The 21,267-nt window shown below is 42.1% G+C and overlaps 3 protein-coding genes across 3 annotated transcripts; all 3 read right to left on the reverse strand.

Moving 5' to 3' along the window:
• Positions 1-501: 501 nt before the first annotated feature.
• On the reverse strand, positions 502-1,464 carry LOC310748695 (olfactory receptor 6C65-like; the record flags this gene model as incomplete). Its single annotated transcript, XM_083584539.1, has 1 exon — positions 502-1,464. The coding sequence occupies one exon, from the start codon at positions 1,462-1,464 to the stop codon at positions 502-504; it is 963 nt and encodes a 320-aa protein (XP_083440665.1).
• A 6,770-nt stretch (positions 1,465-8,234) lies between these two features.
• Positions 8,235-9,197, reverse strand: LOC310748696 (olfactory receptor 6C75-like; the record flags this gene model as incomplete). Its single annotated transcript, XM_083584540.1, has 1 exon — positions 8,235-9,197. One exon carries the CDS (start codon positions 9,195-9,197, stop codon positions 8,235-8,237), a length of 963 nt encoding a protein of 320 aa, XP_083440666.1.
• An 8,015-nt stretch (positions 9,198-17,212) lies between these two features.
• Positions 17,213-18,166, reverse strand: LOC310748697 (olfactory receptor 6E1-like; the record flags this gene model as incomplete). The annotated part of the gene is made up of 1 exon (XM_083584541.1): positions 17,213-18,166. The coding sequence occupies one exon, from the start codon at positions 18,164-18,166 to the stop codon at positions 17,213-17,215; it is 954 nt and encodes a 317-aa protein (XP_083440667.1).
• Between the last annotated feature and the right edge of the window lie 3,101 nt (positions 18,167-21,267).

Raw genomic sequence — 21,267 nt, forward strand, 5'->3', positions numbered from 1 at the left:
CCTGCAGATAGATGTCAAGTCTCTTGTGACAGCGCATTCCACCAGAATGGGCCACGGCCGAAAAAGCCCTGGCTCTGGTCGAGGCCAGCCTTACCTCCCTGTGGCCCGGGATCTCCAAGATGTTTTTATTTGAAGACTGAAAGGTCCTCTGTGGGACATGCCAGGAGAGGTGGTCGCGTAGGTACGAGGGTCCTTGTCAGCCAAAGTTCATCAAAACTCAGTTCTGGCACCTCTCAGGTGGGCACCATGGCCATTATAAGAGAGCAAGAGAGAGGTTCATGGTGAGTTCTGGCATTAATTTTTATAGAAAAATAACACTGCCTAAAACTATGATTCTATGATTTTCTGACTATGAAATAAGGATCTGGTGATAATTCACAGGTTTTCCACACCAGTGAAGGCTTTTGTTTTAATGAGAAAACTATTTATTTCGGCTTCTGCAACTCCATAAGAAGTATCATGGGTCTATTTCAACCAGTTCATAACTCCCCCTTCCTTCCATCATTTCAAACTGCATGAGTTTCTCTGCATTTTATTAAATCCATGCTTGCAGGCAAAAGCATTTTTCAAAGCATCTTGGACCTGCCTGTTCCTCAGGCTGTACACAAAGGGGGTCATTAGAGGACAAACCACATTGTTAAGAATGGCCACAACCTTGTTGAAGTTTTGCCCACCATCCCGCTCAGGTATTACGTACATAGAGATGCAGCTTCCATAGGTGACAGTGACAATGGTGATGTGGGAAGCACAGGTGGAAAAGGCCTTCTGCCTCCCTGCAGCACTTGGGATGTGGAGAACAGTTGAGATTATTTTCACATAGGACACAACGGTGATAGCTAAAGTCCCCAGTAGCGTAAACACCGAAAGAATAAAGCTGGAGAGCTCTAGGAAATGTGTGTCACCACAGAGAAGATGGAGTAATGCTTTGCTGTCGCAGAAGAAATGGTCAATGATGTTGGAGCCACAAACAGGAAATTGAACATATAGCAGAGATTGAGCCAAAATCACAGCAAGCGATCCAATCCAAGAGAACAGCACCAAAAGTGTGCAGAACTTCTCGTTCATGATGGTGGTGTACCTTAGGGGGTTGCAGATGGCCACATATCGGTCAAAGGACATCACGGTCAGCAGGAAGAAGTCTGTGGTGCCCAGGAAGAAATAGAAAAACAGTTGGCTTATACATCCAGCATACGAGATTGTTTTCCTGCCAGATGCAAGGTTGAACAATGCCTTTGGGATGGCAGCAGTGGTGTATCCAATTTCCAAGATGGCATAATTCCGGAGGAAGAAATACATGGGTGTCCTGAGGCGGAAATCCATGAGAGTGATGGTGATAATCATCATGTTTCCCGTTACAGCCATCAGGTACATGATTAAGAAAAGGACAAAGAAAAATATCTCTAGTTTGCCATTCTCAGTGAATCCCAGCAGTAGAAATTCATTTATCTTTGTTTGGTTCTCCATAAAGTCTTGACTTGACTTGAGTTATCTGCTGGCAAAAGATGAGTATAGATAAGTAGCATTATTATCATTATCATTATCATTATGAAGTTAAGCCAAGCCTGCCTGGATCAGACCAGGGAAGCATATAGTTCAGCCTCCTGTTTCATACATTGACTCAGAATCGGAATCATAGAATCATGAAGTTAAAGGGACCACAAGAGTCATCTAGTCAAAACACCTGCAATGCAAAAATCCTTTTGCCCAGTGTTTGACCTGAACCCAAGACCCTAAGATGAAGTGTCTCATGCTCTTCCAGCTGAGCTAAATAATCTGTGGAAATTCACACAACTGGATTCAACTGACCATACCTGCAAAGATAGAGGGAAAATGTCCATTTACAAGTGCCATTTTTATCCAAAGCACACATGCAAAGAGTCAAGCACACATGCAAACACTAAACTGATCACTTGTAAAGCCCTTGTCTGACAACATATCTGTAAAGAAATTAATTGGGACCAATAATATTTATTGGTAATTGACATTCACACAAATGGATAGTACTTCCACTTAATGAAGACTTAATAACTGTGTTTGTAAGATAGTGTGTGAGGAAGACAGTTAGTGAATTTGCACATCACCAGGGTCGGTCCTAACTTAGGCTGAGTGAGGCAGTTACCTTACGGAACAGAAGCTGAACGGTATCAGTGCAATGTTGAGGATAGAGTTGTGGATACCAGAAGCCCTGCCGTATATTCCTTCAGCTAAAGTTTGGCAGAGGACTTCACTGTTTCACCAGTGTTAATGTAAGAGTCAGCTGCCACAGTATAGGCAGTTTCTGTAGCTGGAGGGAAGGTGACATCCTGCCCTTTGCCACATGCTCCGTAATACCTCATCTCACCATGTCCATTGTATTGCGACTGCCTCTGCCCTGAAAGAGAGTCTGACTTCACTGTGACAATGGTTGGATTACCAAAATCACAATATGAGCCAATGGGATTGTGGCAGGAAATTGCTACAACAGCTTTGCTAACCATCACGGAGCTCAGGCCAGAAAATTACCATGTACGGCATTTGTGGCTTGAAGTCAGAGTACATAGAAGCCTTCCTGCCCAAATTGTTGTGAGAGAGCTCTAAGATTTCAAAAAGTGTGTAATTGGAGTCCAGCCACAGTGCCTAAAGGAACACAGGTGGAAGGGAGGAAATACTATGAATATAATGGCAAAAGTGGTCAAATTCTTCTATAAATAGTAATAGTAACAATAATAATAACAAAAAAAATATTTATACCCCACCCATCTGGCTTGGTTTCCCCAGCCACTCTGGGCCACTTACAGCATATATAAATATTGTAAAACATCAGACATTAAACATTTCCTGATACAGGGCTGCCTTCAGCTGTCTTCCTTCAAAAGAGCATAGCTGACATTCACCCCTCAAGTCTTTCCCCTTCAATCTGAGGGTGTTTTTTTGGGAGAGGGAGGGGGAGTATTATAGATGCACTATATGTAATCGAAATAGGATTTTGGCTCACATCTCATTCACATGCCTTAATTCTGTTTCTACATCAATTTGATCCTTTAAAAATAATAGCCCTGCCAAACAGATAAACACAGATATATAGATATGCTCTCACACACTGATAAAGCCCTTATTATGCAGTTAAATGTCTGTTTTCCTGATATTTATACAGGGCTGGACACATACCTATTCATGAGATCAGTTGTCCCCCAGGAAAGGCAGGATTTATGAGTGACTTTTTAGGGTAGGTAAAGGCATGTTGGGTGGGTGGCAGGTTTACCATTCCATTCCAAATTGCTAAGGATTTCTGCCATAAAATGTTTTTTTTTTTGGGGGGGGGGTTGTAAAAGTAATAAGTTGAAAGGGCAGTGAGGAAATTTTTAGCCACCACTCTGCTTTCTGGGTGCTGCTGCACTCAGGTCCTACATACAGCTTTCCTGTAGGCATATAACAGGTTGTAGGTTGCCTTGATATTTCCAGTTGGAAGATGGGATCTATATCTTTGTACCAAAGGAAAGGGCCATCAACCTACTACAAACATTGCTGCCACTAATTCACCACCCTACAGCCTCCCTAATTTGCCAGCCACTTTGTAAAAAAAGACCACACGTGTTCAGATTTCCTCCTCTTCAGATAGTCTTTGAAGGCTTCATTGACCTTCTCATTCCTTAGACTATAAATAAAAGGGTTCAGAAATGGTGTAAACGCTCCAGTAAGGACTGCAAGTCCCTTCTGGACATCCCAAGATCATCCCTGGCTGGGCAAGGAGTACATGAATATTGCACTGCCATAAAAGATGGATGTGGCTCTGATGTGAGAAGCGCAGGTTGGAAACATCTTTTGCTGACCTTTTATGGAGTACATGTGCAAGATGGTGGCAATGATGTAGACATGAGTGACACCCGTGACAGACAAGGAGATGACTAACACCAGTCCAGACAGAATGCCCTCCAGAGCCAGAAGGAGCTGCACCTGATTTCAAGGAAGTTTTATCATTGGACCATAGTCGCAGAAAAAATGGTCTATGACATTATCACCACAGAAAGACAACCAAGTCAGCAAAAGCGTGGGAGCAAAGTTGTTAAGGAAAGTGTCAACATTCTTCACATTACATTGTTGTTAAATGCGTGTTGTTGAAGGCTTTCAAAACTTCCTAATAACGCTAATAACACATAAACGGGGGGGGGGGGGGGAGTGTCATTTTTCAAAAATTTTAGTTCTCGAAATTTTGGAATGCTGTTCTCCAGCCAAGTAGTGGGTGCATATGTGCATATACTGGGATAAAAAGTCCATAAAATGCACACATTGGTGACAATAACATGTCAAAGTTCATTACCGTATTTTCCCCTCTATAACACGCAGATTTTTTCTCCTAAAAAGGAAGGGGAAATGTCTGTGCGTGTTATTGAGCGAATGTGTGGTCCCTGGAGCCAAATGGCAAAAAAAATCAGGCAAAAATCAAATCGCACGTCTCGGAGAAGGGAAACCTGAAAAGAGGAAGTGGCTGCTTTCCTGCATTCTGCCTCAGGGTCTTACTGCCCACCCTCCTCTGTTTCCTTGCTGTGTTTGCTCAAACGGAACAAAGAGCAGGGAAAGCCCCTCCCCTCCAGGCAAGCAGAGGGGAAAGCCTGTCTCTGTGCTCCGGTGCTGCTGAAAACATGCAGGAGGAGAGAGAGAGAGAGAGAGAGAGAGAGAGAGAGAGAGAGAGAGAGAGAGAGAGAGCTGGCTGGCTTGGGTGGGTAGGTGAGGGAAAACTTTTGCCTTCCTTTCCTCCCTCCCGTTATACCCCTCTCCTGCATTCTTAGCCAGCTGCTTCTCTGCACACCCCTCTCGTGCTCCTTGTCCATTCTGTATTTTTCCTTCCTTCCCCACTTAAAATGTGGTTAAAAAGCATGGATCCACATGGATCCTCAGGATCTTTGCATTGGGTCACCCCAAATTCACCATCAGATCACATAGCATGTCCATGGCTACAGCCTGCCCCCCAAAAATCACACACGCACTGTTGCCTGGGGCTGCAATGGTGCAAAAATGTGGTTAAAAAGCATGGATCCACATGGATCCTCAGGATCTTTGCATTGGGTCACCCCAAATTCACCATCAGATCACATAGCATGTCCATGGCTACAGCCTGCCCCCCCCAAATCACGCACCCACTGTTGCCTGGGGCTGCAATGGTGCAAAAACGTGGTTACAAAACATGGATCCTCAGGATCTTTGCATTGGGTCACCCCAAATTCACCATCAGAGCACATAGCATGTCCATGGCTACAGCCTGCCCCCCCCAAAATCACACACCCACTGTTGCCTGGGGCTGCAATGGTGCAAAAACGTGGTTACAAAGCATGGATCCACAGGGATTCTCAGGATTTTTGCATTGGGTCACCCCAAATTCACCATCAGATCACATGTCTGTGGCCACAGCATGAAGCACAAAAATGATACATCCACTGTTTCATTCAGAATGTTTTTTCCCTTGTTTTCCTCCTCTAAAAACGATGTGCGTGTTATGGTCAGGTGCGTGTTATCGAGCGGAAAATACGGTATATTATGATAAATTGCTTTAAAAAAACATGTAGATTAGGAAGAAATGTGCACATTAGGAGATTTTTTTTCATGAACACTTGCTGATTTGCCAAAATTTTGTACCAGTTAACTATTTAATCATATAGCTTGGCACTGATACTACCCTAGATATCTCTCTCTCAAACAAAGGAATAATTGATGTGTTTACCCATAATGAAAATAAGAAAACTCTGAATACCTTTTTAAAGCAAAGCTGTATCATATGCTATAATATGCCTCACCTTGGTATCATGCAGCTATCAGCACCAGATCTATAATATAGATTTCCTGTGTCACTTAAATCTTATCATGGCTGGGTGTCTTCCATCGTCCTCTCCATGGAATACTAGTGAGACAAGCTTTATTTAAAGGTACCTTGGGAGGAGGATGTTCATCTTAAGTGGAACAAAGCTGCATTAATTTGCACAGATTAGCCTTCTCCAACCCGTGCTCTCCACATGTTTGGACCACAGCTCCCAGCAGCCACTGCCAGATTCAGAGGGTCCCAAATTCAATCTCCATGCTAGGAGCGGATGATTATTCCGCTCTTTCCCAGGCCTATCTGAAGTTGGTAGCCATTGAACCCATGACTTTCTGTGTGCAAATCAGATGCTGTGCCACTCAGCCCTCCCTGCCCCCCACAGTGGAATGTGTTGTACCCATAACAAAGGACAGGAGGCAGTTGGCCAAGAGCAGGAAGTCCCCAATTGTTATTTATATCTATAAAAACATACACACTGGACCTGTCAACATGCTGTGCAAAGCAAGAAAACAACTAGAAAGTGTGGTTATATATGTTGCCCAAGGACCCTTTTAGAAGATGGCAAAAATGTATCTTTGGATCTCTGTACATCAGTGGTGGTTAACTTTGGTAGGACCACAGGTTAGCTACCCTTGCTCTCTCTATAGGCATCGCCCCCTGTCCTTTGCCTGTTTCAGTGATGGTCTGCAGTGATTAAAAATGGGTCCATTTTCACAATAGGGTATTCCAACCAGAAGGCCCAGTTTTCACAAGAACGGAGGTCGCCTGAGGGTTGCTAGTCAAACCTTTGCAGAGCTGCAATTCCCAGCACCCTCAGTAAACTGCAGTTCCCAGAAATCTTTGGGGAAAGCCATGGTTTTTAAAGTGGTATAAGAGTGCATTAAATGTATGGTATAGGTGTGACCAGTGACTTGTTACCACCCTGGCAGAATATATGAACAGGGGCACAGGCTTCCTGCCTCAGACAGTTGTTGTGCTTACAAAACTGCAAAGTGCTGCCCCCTAGTGGCACTTAAAGGCTTATTTAATCTTCTACAGTAAAGAGTTCTTCCTTGAAAAAAATACGATGATTGGTATGTGTGAAAGGAATAAAAACACAATTTCCACAAAAAGCTTAAGTTATCTTAAAACAACCATACTGGGAGTAAGAATGATTACCAGTATCCAGTTATGTGGAACAGAGTTTTCTGTTGCTTGAAATTCAAGAGGCACACATGATATGCCAAGTTCATTGACTTTTGGAAACCAATTATTATTTTAAAAGAAATTGGTTTCTTTGGGGTTCGGATATACCACAAAATGTTTCATGAGCCTATTTTAGTCAGTTCACATTTCCCCTTCCTACCGTTGTTTCAAACTCCAAGAACTTAAAAAGATGTTTTCAGTCAAAAGCATATTTCAAAGCATCTTTCACCTGCTTGTTCCACAAAGCTGTACACAGAAGTGGTCATAAGAGGACAAACCACATTGTTGAGAACGGCCACAGCTTTACTGAAAGGCTGTACTGCTCTCGTTTCATGTACATAGAGATGCAACTTCCATCGGAGCAAAGTGTTGTGGTGAATGCTTCCTACCATGAATGGCCACATATGTTCCAGGTTGGCTTGCTCTAGATTTCCAGCCCTGGATGCAGATTTGGCCTACAAGGCCTCAAACCAGGGTTTTTTTATATATAAATAATATTAATAATTTTTTGTTTGTATCCCACCCTCCCCAGCCAAAGCTGGGCTCAGAGCAGCTAACAACAAGTAAAAATAGTACAGTGTACATAAAATCACACAGCTAATTAATTAAAATACATTCTAAAATGATTTCAGAATAAATTAATGGCAATCATTGTGTTAGAGTTCTATGAGGATTACAGAAGGAGAGAGGGAGTTAGACTGTGCCTTGGCCAAAGGCCTGGCGGTACACCTCCGTCTTGCAGGCCCTGCAGATAGATGTCAAGTCCTGCAGGGCCCTAGTCTCTTGTGACAGAGCATTCCACCAGATTGGGGCTACGGCCGAAAAAGCCCTGGCTCTGGTCAAGGCTAGCCTAACCTCCCTGTGGCCTGGGATCTCCATGATGTTTTTATTTGAAGACTGAAAGGTCCTCTGTGGGACATACCAGGAGAGGTGGTCCCGTAGGTACGAGGGACCTTGTCAGTCAAAGTTCATCAAAACTCAGTTCTGGCACCTCTCAGGTGGGCACCATGGCCATTATAAGAGAGCAAGGGAGACGTTCATGGCAAGTTCATGCATCCCTTTTTATAGAAAAATAGCACTGCCTAAAACTATGATTCTATGATCTTCTGACTATGAAATAAGGATCTGGTGATAATTCAGAGGTTTTCCACACCAGTGAAGGCTTTTGTTTTAACGAGAAAACTATTTATTTGGGCTTCTGAAACTCCATAAGAAGTATCATGGGTCTATTTTAACCAGTTCATAACTCCCATTCCTTCAATCATTTCAAACTGCATGAGTTTCTCTGCATTTTATTAAATACATGCTTGTAGGCAAAAGCATTTTTCAAAGCATCTTGGACCTGCCTGTTCCTCAGGCTGTACACAAAGGGGCTCATTAGAGGACAAACCACATTGTTAAGAATGGCCACAACCTTGTTGAAGTTTTGCCCACCATCTCGTTCAGGTATGATGTACATAGAGATGCAGCTTCCATCGGTGACAGTGACAATGGTGATGTGGGAAGCACAGGTGGAAAAGGCCTTCTGCCTCCCTGCAGCACTTGGGATGTGGAGAACAGTTGAGATTATATTGACATAGGACACAACGGTGATAGTGAAAGTCCCCAGGACTGTAAACACCGAAATAATAAAGTCGGAGAGCTCCAAGAAATGTGTGTCACCACAGAGTAGATGGAGTAATGGTTGGCTGTCGCAGAAGAAATGGTCAATGATGTTTGAACCACAAAAAGGAAATTGAATGATTAGCAAAGTTTGAGCCAAAATCACAGCAAGCGACCCAATCCAAGAGAACAGCACCAAAAGTGTGCAGAACCTCTCGTTCATGATGGTGGTGTACCTTAGGGGGTTGCAGATGGCCACATATCGGTCAAAGGACATCACAGTCAGCAGGAAGAAGTCTGTGGTGCCCAGGAAGAAATAGAAAAACAATTGGCTTATACATCCAGCATACGAGATTGTTTTCCTGCCAGATGCAAGGTTGAACAATGCCTTTGGGATGGCAGCAGTGGTGTATCCAATTTCCAAGATGGCATAATTCCGGAGGAAGAAATACATGGGTGTCCTGAGGCGGAAATCCATGAGAGTGATGGTGATAATCATCATGTTCCCCGTTACAGCCATCAGGTACATGATTAAGAAAAGGACAAAGAAAAATATCTCTAGTCTGCTGTTCTCAGTGAATCCCAGCAGTAAAAACTCATTGATCTTTGTTTGGTTCTCCATAAAGTCTTGATTTTCATGTGTTGTCTGCTGGCAAAAGATGAGTATAGATAAGTATCATCATCCTCATCATCATCATTATGAAGTTAAGCCAAGCCTGCCTGGATCAGACCAGGGAAGCATATAGTTCAGCCTCCTGTTTCATACATTGACTCAGAATCGGAGTCATAGAATCAAGAGACCACAAGGGTCATCTAGTCAAAACACCTGCAATGCAAGAATATTTTTGCCCAGTGTGGGGCATGAACCCTAAATTAAGTATAGGTGGTTTCTATAGCTGGAGGGAAGGTGACATCATGCCCTTTGCCTCAGGCTCCGTAATACCTCATCTCACCATGTGAGATGAGGTATTACATAATTGTGACTGCCTCTGCCCTCAAAGAGTCTGACTTCACTGTGACAATGGTTGGATTACCAAAATCCACAAGCTGAGCCAATGGGATTGTGGAAGGAAATTGCCACAACAGCTTTGCTAACCATCACAGAGCTCAGGTCAGAAGATTACCATGTATGACATCTGTGGCTTGAAGTCAGAGTTCGTAGAAGCTTTTATGCCCAAGTAGGTTGTGAGACAATTCTAAGATTTCAAAAAGTGTGTAATCGGAGTCCAGCCACAGTGTATAAAGGACCACAGGCGGAAAGGGGGGAATACTATGAATATAATGGCAAAAGTGGTCAAATTCTGCTATAAATAGTAATAGCAATAATAATAATAATAAATATATTTATACCCCACCCATCTGGCTGGTTTTCCCCAGCCACTCTGGGCCACTTACAGCATATATAAAAATTGTAAAACATCAGACATTAAAAATTTCCTGATACAGGGCTGCCTTCAGCTGTCTTCCTTTAAAAGAGCATAGCTGGCATTCACCCCTCAAGTCTTTCTCCTTTAATCTGAGGGTGTTTTGGGGGGAGTGGAGAGTATTATAGATGTACTATATGTAATTGAAATAGGAACAAGGAGATCTATTGATTTTGGCTCAAATCTCATTCACATGCCTTAATTCTGTTTCTACATCAATTTGATCCTTTAAAAATAATAGTCCTGCCAAACAGATAAACACAGATATATAGATATGCTCTCACACACTGATAAATTCCTTATTATGCAGTTAAATGTGTGTTTTCCTGATATTTATACAGGGCTGGACACATACCTATTCATGAGATCAGTTGTCCCCCAGAAAAGGCAGGATTCATGAGTGACTTTTTAGGGTAGGTAAAGGCATGTTGGGTGGATGGCAGGTTTACCATTCCATTCCAAATTGCTAAGGATTTCTGCCATATATATGTATATATATATATTTTTGGTGGGGGTTGTAAAAGAAATAAGTTGAAAGGGGAGAGAGGAAATTTTTAGCCACCACTCTGCTTTCTGGGTGCTGCTGCACTCAGGTCCTACATACAGCTTTCCTGTAGGCATATAACAGGCTGTGGGTTGCCTTGATGTTGCCAGTTGGAAGATGGGATCTGTATCTTTGTACCAAAGGAAAGGGCCATCAACCTACTACAAACATTGCTGCCACTAATTCACTACCCTACAGCCTCCCTAATTTGGCAGCCACTTTGTAAAAAAAGACCACACATGTTCAGATTTCCTCCTCTTATGTTAGTCTTTGAAGGCTTTATTGACCTTCTCATTCCATAGACTATAAATAAAAGGGTTCAGAAATGGTGTAAATGTAAGGACTGCAACTCCCTTCTGGACATCAGAAGATCATCACTGGCTGGGCAAGGAGTACATGAATATTGCACTCCCATAAAACATGGATGTGGCTCTGCCATGAGAAGCGCAGGTTGGAAACGTCTTTTGCTGACCTTTTACGGAGTACATGTGCAAGATGGTGGCAATGATGTAGACATCAGATACACCCGTGTCAGAAAAGGAGATGACTAACACCAGTCCAGACAGAATGCCCTCCAGAGCCGGAAGGAGCTGCACCTGATTTCAAGGAAGTTTTATCATTGGACCATAGTCGCAGAAAAAATGGTCTATGACATTATCACCAGAAAAAGACATCCAAGTCAGCAAAAGCGTGGGAGCAAAGTTGTTAAGGAAAGCGTCAACATTGTTCACATTACATTGTTGTTAAATGTGTGTTGTTGAAGGCTTTCAAAACAACTAATAACATATAAATGGGGGGGGGTCCTTTTCAAAATTTTCAGTTCTCGAAATTTTGGAATGCAGTTCTCCAGCTAAGTAGTGGGTACAAATGTAAATATGCTTGGATAAAAAGTCCATAAAAATGCACACATTGGTGACAATAACATGTCAAAGTTCATTATATTATGATAAATTGCTTTTAAAAAACATGTAGATTAGGAAGAAATGTGCACATTAGGAGATTTTTTTTCATGAACACTTGCTGATTGGCCAAAATTTTGTACCAGTTAACTATTTAATCATATAGCTTGGCACTGATACTACCCTAGATATCTCTCTCTCAAACAAAGGAATAATTGACATGTTTGCCCATAATGAAAATAAGAAAACTCTGAATACCTTTATAAAGCAAAGCAGTATCATATGCTATAATATGCCTTACCTTCGTATGATGCAGCTATCAGCACCAGATCTATAATATAGAGTTCCTGTGTCACTTAAATCTTATCATGGCTGGGTGTCTTTCATCATCCTCTCCATAGAATACTAGTGAGACAAGCTTTATTTAAAGGTCCCTTGGGAGGAGGATGTTCATTCTTAAGTGGAACAAAGCTGAGTTAATTTGCATAGATTAGCCTTCTCCAACCCATGCTCTCCACATGTTTGGACCACAGCTCCCAGCAGCCACTGTCAGATTCAGAGGGTCCCAAATTCAATCTCCAGGTTAGGAGCTGATGATTATTCCGCTCTTTCCCAGGCCTATATGAAGTTGGTAGCATTTGAACCCAGGACTTTCCGCATGCAAATAAAATGCTCTACCACTCAGCCACATTCCACTGCCCCCCACAGTGGAATATGTTGTACCCATAACTAAGGACAGGAGGCAGCTGGCCAAGTGCTGGAAGTCCCCAACTGTTATATATATAGAAGATGGCAAAATGTATCTTTGGATCTCTGTACATCAGTGGTGGTTAACTTTGGTAGGACCACAGGTTAGCTACCCTTGCTCTGTCTATAGACATCAACCCTCTCCTTTACCTGTTTAAGTGACGGTCTGCAGTGATTAAAATGGGTCCATTTTCCACATACCTTCCTCCCAAAGAAATGCTTTGCAGACATTTAATTTATTTAAATGAGCTGTACACTCCCTTACAGTGGAGTTTACAATTTTATGGTGAGTTTTTCAGTCTCCTGAAATAGCTGTTTGCCAGTTCTTCATGCTTGCAGTGGCCTGACCGCCATCAATGGATGCTAACTTTTCCTTGTAGCCCATTTCTCCACTCCTCTCATTCCTTGAATGCTTTCCAAAAGTACTTTATAAGTATCTAAATGTGCACTCACCCAGATATGGCTAGCTGGTATCACTGAGAGCAAAAGTAGAGAACTGAGGGTGCCGACAAGTGGTGTTTAATTTTAATTTTACTTTTCTCCAGAATACTGAAAAGGTTGTCATAAAAGTGATTTTGTCAAAGTGGAAAGTATTTGTTCATTTCTAAAGAGAGCTGCTTTTTTTCAGAAATGAATACAAATGACAACAGTTTTTGCAAAGGAGTGCTGATTTAAAAGGTATATTATTTTACATTGATGTTTAAGTTAGAGGACTTAGTTTATTAAAAAAAAAACCACCCATCCCAGTATTTATAGACTATCTAAAAGTACTGCAGGAAACTTTGCTATATAATAAACTTTAAACTTTATTATATATTTTCCTAAGCTGAAAGTCTACTCATTAACTTCTTAATAATAATAGTAGTAGTATCTATGCTGAAATACCTCTATGAATCAAGGTGTGCTTCTTATGCATTTTCTGTGTGGTAATTAATTCTCTAGTGATATGAATACAAGGAACAAATTTATTAAACTGTGACCTAATAATTTCTGACCTCCAGCAACCTTAGTTGATTCTAGCAGATCAGAGTCCCTTACAGCCACCCAGATTTGACTGGTTGGGATAACTGAGGGCAATTGTGAGGAACTGAGAGTGTGGGCAAGTGGTGGGAATTTAAACAAAATAAAGATTTTTTTTTTGCACAGTTAACGTTGCCATAAGAGTGATTTTGACAGAGCTGGAAGTGGTTGTGGAATGCCATGAGTAGTTTCACCTCAACTCTAAACATGACATTCTACCTGTCAGAAGGAGGACCTTTTTCAAAAGCATGTTGATTTTAAATATACAGTATGTCTTTTTACACTGATTAAATTACACTTTTACACAGGACTTTTAAAAATCTAGTTTTCATAGGCCTTTTCATAGAGCATTGCTAGAAACTTGGCAGATAATTAATTTCAAAACTTTTTTAAACAGCTGATTAGTTCCCAAGCTCCAGTCTACTTATTAACTTCTTAAAAATTAAACCATCTAAGTTGAGATGCCTCCAAGGATCAAAACTTGCCTCTCACTTTTGGGTAATTAATTCTCTAGGGAATGATTGCTAGGAACAAACTTCTTAAACTTTTTTTAAAATAATGATGATGATGATGTTGACCTCTAGTAACCTTGGTTGATACCAGGAAATCAGAAAACAACTGAATGAATACCAGATCTCCTTCTCATAGACCAGCATGTAGACAGTGGTGAAGTGGTCAGTTCTAAAGCGCAGGAACCTATCAGGACAGCCCCCCCCCCAACACGGGAGTCCACAAAAGTGGGCAGGTGGGGACTATATACATCAGTGGTAGCCAAAACGGTGCCCTCCACATGAAGTTGGATTGTTGATACTGCTGTCCCTGACCAACAGCTATACATGCTGAGGCTGATGGGATTTGTAGTCCAACAACTTCTGAGGGGCATCTTATTGGTAATCCATGATCTGCATACAGGCACATACACATGAGGCAAAGGACACAGAATGTATTATCCAATGTATCTGAAGGTGCGTCTCCAGCCCCATCGTTCTACCCGGACACTGAGGTCCAGCACAGAGGGCCTTCTGGCAGTTCCCTCACTGCGAGAAGCCAAGTTACAGGGAACCAGGCACAGGGCCTTCTCGGTAGTGCCGCCCTTCCTGTGGAACGCCCTCCCACCAGATGTCAAAGAGAACAACAACTACCAGACTTTTAGAAGACATCTGAAGGCAGCCCTGTTTAGGGAAGCTTTTAATGTTTGATGTATCACAGTATTTTAATATTTTTTGGTAGCCGCCCAGAGTGGCTGGGGAAGCCCAGCCAGATGGGTGGGGTATAAATAATAATAAATTATTATTATTGTTGTTGTTGTTGTTGTTGTTGTTGTTGTTGTTGTTGTTGTCAGAAAGACTGCAATCCAATGCACGGTTTCCTGGAAAGGAGCCAGAAGTGGTTCATTCAATGGGGCAGATTGCAACAGTGAGATCACTGCCACATACCAGGAGGGAGGGCAGGTGATGATGGTGGGGCTGTGTGGCCCCACCATCAGGGTCAATACAGCTCTCCTGCCATTGCACACATGCAGCCTCTACCTGACTGCCACCTTGCTCTTCCTCTTCTGGTAAATGACAGAAAGGCTATGCTATGCTCAGCTCCACCTTACTAGGTCAGATGTTTGAGGAGTTAGCTCCATAGGAATAGGCAGTGCTTACTTCTGACAGCTATGGTTCAATGGTTCTGAAATGAAGGGAAAGAGAGGTAAGCAACTAGGTTTGGCCCAACCATGCCACAGAGGCCCGTACTGTGTGCTTCCATTGGTTCTGGGCTCTGATATGACTCCTAGAAACATGCCAGTTGACCCAATAAAGCAGGAAGCTGTTTATTGGACAATAAACTAGTGTGATTTCCTCTTCAGACTTATAAGTATGTAATGGACTTTTCATTTTTCTTTGACATTTTTTGGACTAGGATCTGGGACATGAGGGCTCAAATCCTTGCTCAGTCTCGAGGCTCACTGGATGAAATTGAGCCATTCAAAATGTATCAGCTTTACCTACCTCAGAGAATGGTGGTATGGATAAAATACAGAAGGCAGAACTATATATGGCATTTTGGTTGGAGGACATGTGGGAGAGCCATTAAAGCAAAAACAAAATAAAACAAATGGCTTTCGGAATTGTGCCAACTTGGAAATTGGACACACCACTGCTGCCATCCCAAAAGTGTTGTTCAACTTTCCAACTGGCAGGAAAACAATCTCGTATGCTGGATGTATAAGTCAATTGTTTTTCTATTTCTTCCTGGGAACCACAGATTTCTTCCTGCTAACTGTGATGTCCTTTCACTGATATGTGGCCATCTGCAATCCCCTAAGGTACACCACCAACATGAACGAGATGTTCTACACACTTTTGGTGCTGTTCTCTTGGATTGGGTTGCTTGCTGTGATTTTGGCCCCAACTATGCTATTCCTTCAATTTCCTTTTTGTGACTCAAACATCATTGACCATTTCTTCTGTGACAGCAAACCATTACTCCATCTTCTCTGTGGTGACACACATTTTCTGGAGCTCTCCAACTCTATTCTTTCAGTGTTTACACTACTGCGGACTTTACCTATCACTGTTGTGTCCTATGTGAATATAATCTCAACTGTTCTCCACATCCCAACTGCTGCAAGGAGGCAGAAGGCCTTTTCCACTGTGCTTCCCACATCACTGTTGTCACTGACACCTATGGAAGCTGCATCTCTATGTACATCATACTATCAGGGTGATAGGCATAATTTCTACAAAGTAGTGTCATTTCTTAACTATGTGTTGTGTCCTCTTATGACCCCTTTGTGTACAGCCTGAGGAACAGGCAAGTTAAAGATGCTTTTAAAGGTGCTTTTTGACTGCAGACATTTATTTAATAAAGGACAAATTAACTGGTGTAATTCAAAAGAAAGAGAGGAGGGATAAGTGTGAACCAACTCAAATAGGTCCATGATACTTCTTGGGGCATGTCAAAAGCTGGAACAAATAGTTTTTAAAAAGGAAAAAGGGAAAAAAGAAAACCTTCCTTGGTTCGCAAAACCTCTCTTTATACCTTTTAGGCCAAATAATTCAAATCCTTGTTCAATTCAGGAAGTCCAGAGCAAGAACCAACTCATGATGGGTGGCTTTCACAACACCTGTTTCCTTACCAAATTTGCAAATGAGAATAGCTATGTTCAAAACCATCAGCTTTGGGGTTGGTGGCAGGGAACAAGCACATCATTTGGCATTGGCAGGTGCGGGAAATGTTACTTTCCTCAATCTCAAATTATGGAATTGCATGAAAAACCATCTCAACTACAGGATGCTGGCAAAGCCTAATTCAAAGTAGAACTTGTGCTATAGAAGATAATATATAATACATCTTCCAGAACAGTATGCAGTATATGGATATGTTTGTCTGTTTAATGAAATTAAATTAAATAATACATTTATTTAACAGAATTAAAGAACAATAATAGTAATGATCAGTGTTTTCTTGTTCCTAAAAATGTTTAGGGGTACTCTTGTTTTGACTCAAGAAAATCACCATTTTATAGTTCAAATTGGGAAAAATAAATACAGCAAATGGACAAAAGTACAGTGGTACCTCAGGTTAAGTACTTAATTTGTTCTGGAGATCTCTTCTTAACTTGAAACTGTTCTTAACCTGAAGCACCACTTTAGCTAATGGGGCCTCCTGCTGCCGCTGCGCCGCCGCTGCACGATTTCTGTTCTCATCCTGAAGCAAAGTCCTTAACCTGAGGTAATATTTCTGGGTTAGCGGAGTCTGTAACCTGAAGTGTATGTAACCTGAAGCATATGTAACCCGAGGTACCACTGTACAAACATTCACAAAATGATTAGGGTTATGCGTAACCTTGTGTCCCCCCAGAAAAAAGAACTGGTAATGATGATGTTTCAAGATGGAGTGTAACACTAATTTTTCTAGGCAGAGCTTCTGCAAAGATGGATACTTCTGAAGAATAATACAATGCCCATTTCCTTTCACAGTCTCTTTTCAGATGATCTCTTTTCACAGTTCCTTTTCAGATGGTCCCTGGTCCCTTAGCAATGGTTTTGAGTTGCCCAAACAAATTTTTCAAGGCCTCCTGAACCTGTTTGTTCCTCAAGCTGTAGATGAAAGGGTTGAGCAAAGGGGACACAACAGTATTGAGGACGGCCACCATTTTGCCAAACTCCACTTTGCTGCTCTGTGTTGGTTTGATATAAAGGAAGATGCAGCTCCCGTAGGTGATGGACACCACAATGAAGTGAGAGGCACAAGTGGAAAAGGCCTTCTGTCTCCCTGTGGCAGTGGGGAAATGTAAGATGGTTTGGATTATATTGACATATGACATTACTGTAATTGTCAAGCTTCCCAGCACAGAAAGCACAGCAGTAATGAACCCAAAGAATTCCAAAAGCGATGTGTCCCCACAAACGAGTTTGATCAATGGTGTATTGTCACAGAAGAAGTGGTCAAGGACGTTGGACTTGCATATTGGAAACTGTAGGAAAAGCACTGCTGGACCAATGATCAGGAGAAAACTGCCAACCCAACAAAACACAACCAGCGTGATGCATAAGTAATGGTTCATGATGGCTGGATATCGCAAGGGATTGCAGATGGCTACATATCGATCGTAGGACATGACAGCTAAGAGGAAGAACTCGGTAGTTCCCAGTTGGAAATATAAGAAAGACTGTATCATGCAACCAATGTAAGTGATGTTTTTATTGCCGGTTGAAAGATGGACCAAGGTTTGGGGAATTATTGCTGTGGTGAAGCCAATTTCTAATAAAGAGAAATTCTGGAGGAAGAAATACATAGGAGTGTGTAGCCGGTGATCTATTTGAGCAACCGTGATAATCACAGCATTGCCTAGGATGGCCAGAAGGTAGGAAAAGAGAAGGGTGGTGAATAACAGGAGCTGCAGTTTCCGGATGTCGGTGAAGCCCAGAAGGATAAACTCACTGACTGTTGTTTGGTTGTACTTCATGCCTTCTTTAGAACTGGAGATGGGGTGGGAGAAGAAAGTGATGGACAGAAATAAAGAACATTGAAATAAATAAATAATGTTGTGAACCACCCTGTGATCTTTGGATGAATGGCGTGATAAATATAAGCAAACACATAAATGAATAAATGTTCATAATCGTTTGAGTCACTACAGTGCTGTCGACAATTGCATGTGCAACCCCCAAGTTAAAATATGCCAATCAAAATTACTTAATGGTGTTGATGTTGAGGATTGAGTTCAGTCAAGATAACCATTATCTCTACTGCTGGGCTATGGCCCCTACAAAATATGAGGAAAACACACAAAGTAGGAAAATTGATGCCGACCTTTACTATATTTAGACAGACAGACGGACGGACAGACAAACAGACACACACACACACACACACACACATAGGGCTAGAAGAGTAAAGCATAAGAAAGGCAGAGGGGGATGGAAGAGGAGAAATGGAGAAATCTAAGCCTGTGTGTGCTTTTTATCTTGGTAGATAGCTATAAAATTCTAAGCTACTGAAAATCTTTTCTCTGCATCCTCGCAGTAACTCTAAAGTGTGTTGCCTTTGGAAAAGAATCAGCATGGTGCAGTGTTTAGTGTGTTGGACTAGGGCCTGGGAAGCTTGAGTTCAAATCCTGACACAGTCATGAACCTTGGCCTAATCAACTTCTCAGGTTTGTTGTGATGAAGAATGGGAACGAGAGAACCATGTGCACCATTTTAAGCTCTTTGCAGGAACTATGAAGTCAGACTGTCAGGTTCCAAATGGCATTCCCGCTATCATGGAAAACTGCAGAAACATTACAATGTGCATTGTATATCCAGATAATCGTGGGTAGAAAGATAGGGGGTCCATTTTAAATTAAGATGGCTGGTGGACCTAAGGTCTTCCAGAAGTTGTTGGACTTCAGCTCCCACCAGCCCCAGCCAGCATGGCCAATGGTCAAGGAGTGTGGGAGTTGAAGTCCAAAAGGATCTGCAGAGCCACAGCCTCCCCATTCCTGACAAAGGATCTGAGCCACCTCTCCTTCCTAAAGCTTACCTTGCAAATTATTTCATGCCTTAAATATTGTGGCTGTGCCAACTGCAGTGTAAAGGGCCGTGGACAACATTTGTGAATGATTAGCCCCCTAATATCTCCTTTCTTTTTTATATTTGAAAGCTGTATAGAAATATTGACGAACGGAGATCTAGTTTTGTCAGATTTGTGGCTCATTATAGGTTCCCACAACATTATAGATTCCCAGAAGATTTATGTATTCTGAGTAACAGATGACTAATTTAATCCTCTCTTGTTTTGATTCTACAGACTCCGTACTTGAAATGGGGGAGTGAAATAAAGAGGCCATGTTGCATCTAGGGCAGGGCATGGTGAGCTTAAACCCAGGAGGCAGTGGCGTAGCGTGGGGGGTGCAGGGGGTGCCGGCCGAACCGGGCGCAACATCTGGGGTTAGGGCAAATCCACGAGTTAGGGGGCGCAAATCCATGGGTTAGGGGGCGGAAATTACTTGCCTTGCCCCGGGTGCTGACAACCCACGCTACGCCACTGCCAGGAGGGCAAGGTTCATATCCCCAGAGAACTCAGAAACTTTCCTTGGGCCAGGTACTCTCTCTCAGCTTAACATCCTTCACTGTTGTGAAGATAAAATGGGGTCAGGAACCATTCATGGAATGGTGAGATAAGAATGTAAGAATTAATAGCAGTGCTATAAAATTCATAACTGAGGTCTAAGTGATATACTTTTAATAATAATAAAAATCAGGGTCAACATTGTTAATATTTTAAAAATATTAAAATGCTTGCATCATAATGTGATGATGATGATTCAGCTCACAACTATGGAGGGAATGGAAGGTGTTTAACCATTTCCTTCCCAGCTATTTACCCAAATCTCTCTCCAGCCCTTTTCTTTGACTCAAATGGGAGCTTTCTTCTAAATGCCAATAGAGACTGGCGGGTGTGGGAGAGTATTTTCATAGAATCATAGAATCATGGGATGGACCCTGAGTCATTGTGACCAAAGCCAGAAGGGAAAGGTTAGCACCCCACACCCCTGTATCCTATAGTCCCCAACCCGATGTCTCCCTGACCTGTGGCTACTATTTCTTTTTAAAATGATTCCTGTAAACCTAGAGAGATACATTTAACTTCACATTTTGGATGACCTGTGTTGGTTTCTGAAATATACTCGGAGTCCTGTAGTGATTTCATGCTCTTTATTGCAGCTTGTAAAACAGTGATTGAATTGCCCCCCAAACCTAAGGCTTTTATATACATTATTTACACCAGTGTTTCCCAACCTTGTGCCTCCAGCTGTTTTTGGACTACAATTCCCATCATCCCTTGCCACTGGTCTTGCTAGTCAGGGATGATGGGAGTTGTAGTTCAAAAACAGCTGGAGGCACAAGGTTGGGAAACACTGATTTACACAACAAGTCCCGTCTGATTGGCTGATTCTGCTTCCCTTGTGGAGCCTGATTGGTCTTTTCCTGCAGACCAATCAGTTGTTGCATTCTACGATCCTATCAGCCTAATAGGCTGGTTAACTTCCACCTGGAGCCTGATTGGTCTTTTCCTGCAAGCCAATCAGTTGTTGCATTCTAGGATCCCCAAGTGCCTTCATATAAGCTTCATCTTACTGATAATTCATACTGTGTAAAGGAGAAAGACACTATACAAAGCCATGGCAAGAACCAAAAGAACCAACTGCATTCATTACCTTGATATGGCCAATAAATGTTAACACTGACTGCAGGAGAGAAGGCAGAGGCTGTAACAAATTGTGTTCATCAACCTACAGAAGGCTGTCTGAATCACTGGAGTATCTACACCTGACAAATATTTCAGGGATCCACATGTGGATGACAAGTGGAAGCGGAATTGAAAATATCTGTCCCTTTGTCCAGTCTGCTGTTTGAATGCCCTTCCAGGTAAAATGGGGTTCTGTGAGTATAAACAAAGGAGATTGGTACAACCCAGCATGTTGTATGTTCAGTTTGTTGTAGAGTATTCAATACACATGGACATTTGATATGAAGACTAATGGGGATTCTTTAAAGGGGGGTATTCAATTAAAATTAAAAG

This window comes from Podarcis filfolensis (assembly GCF_964270895.1).
Source record: "Podarcis filfolensis genome assembly, chromosome: 13".
Taxonomy (NCBI): Eukaryota; Metazoa; Chordata; class Lepidosauria; order Squamata; family Lacertidae; genus Podarcis; species Podarcis filfolensis.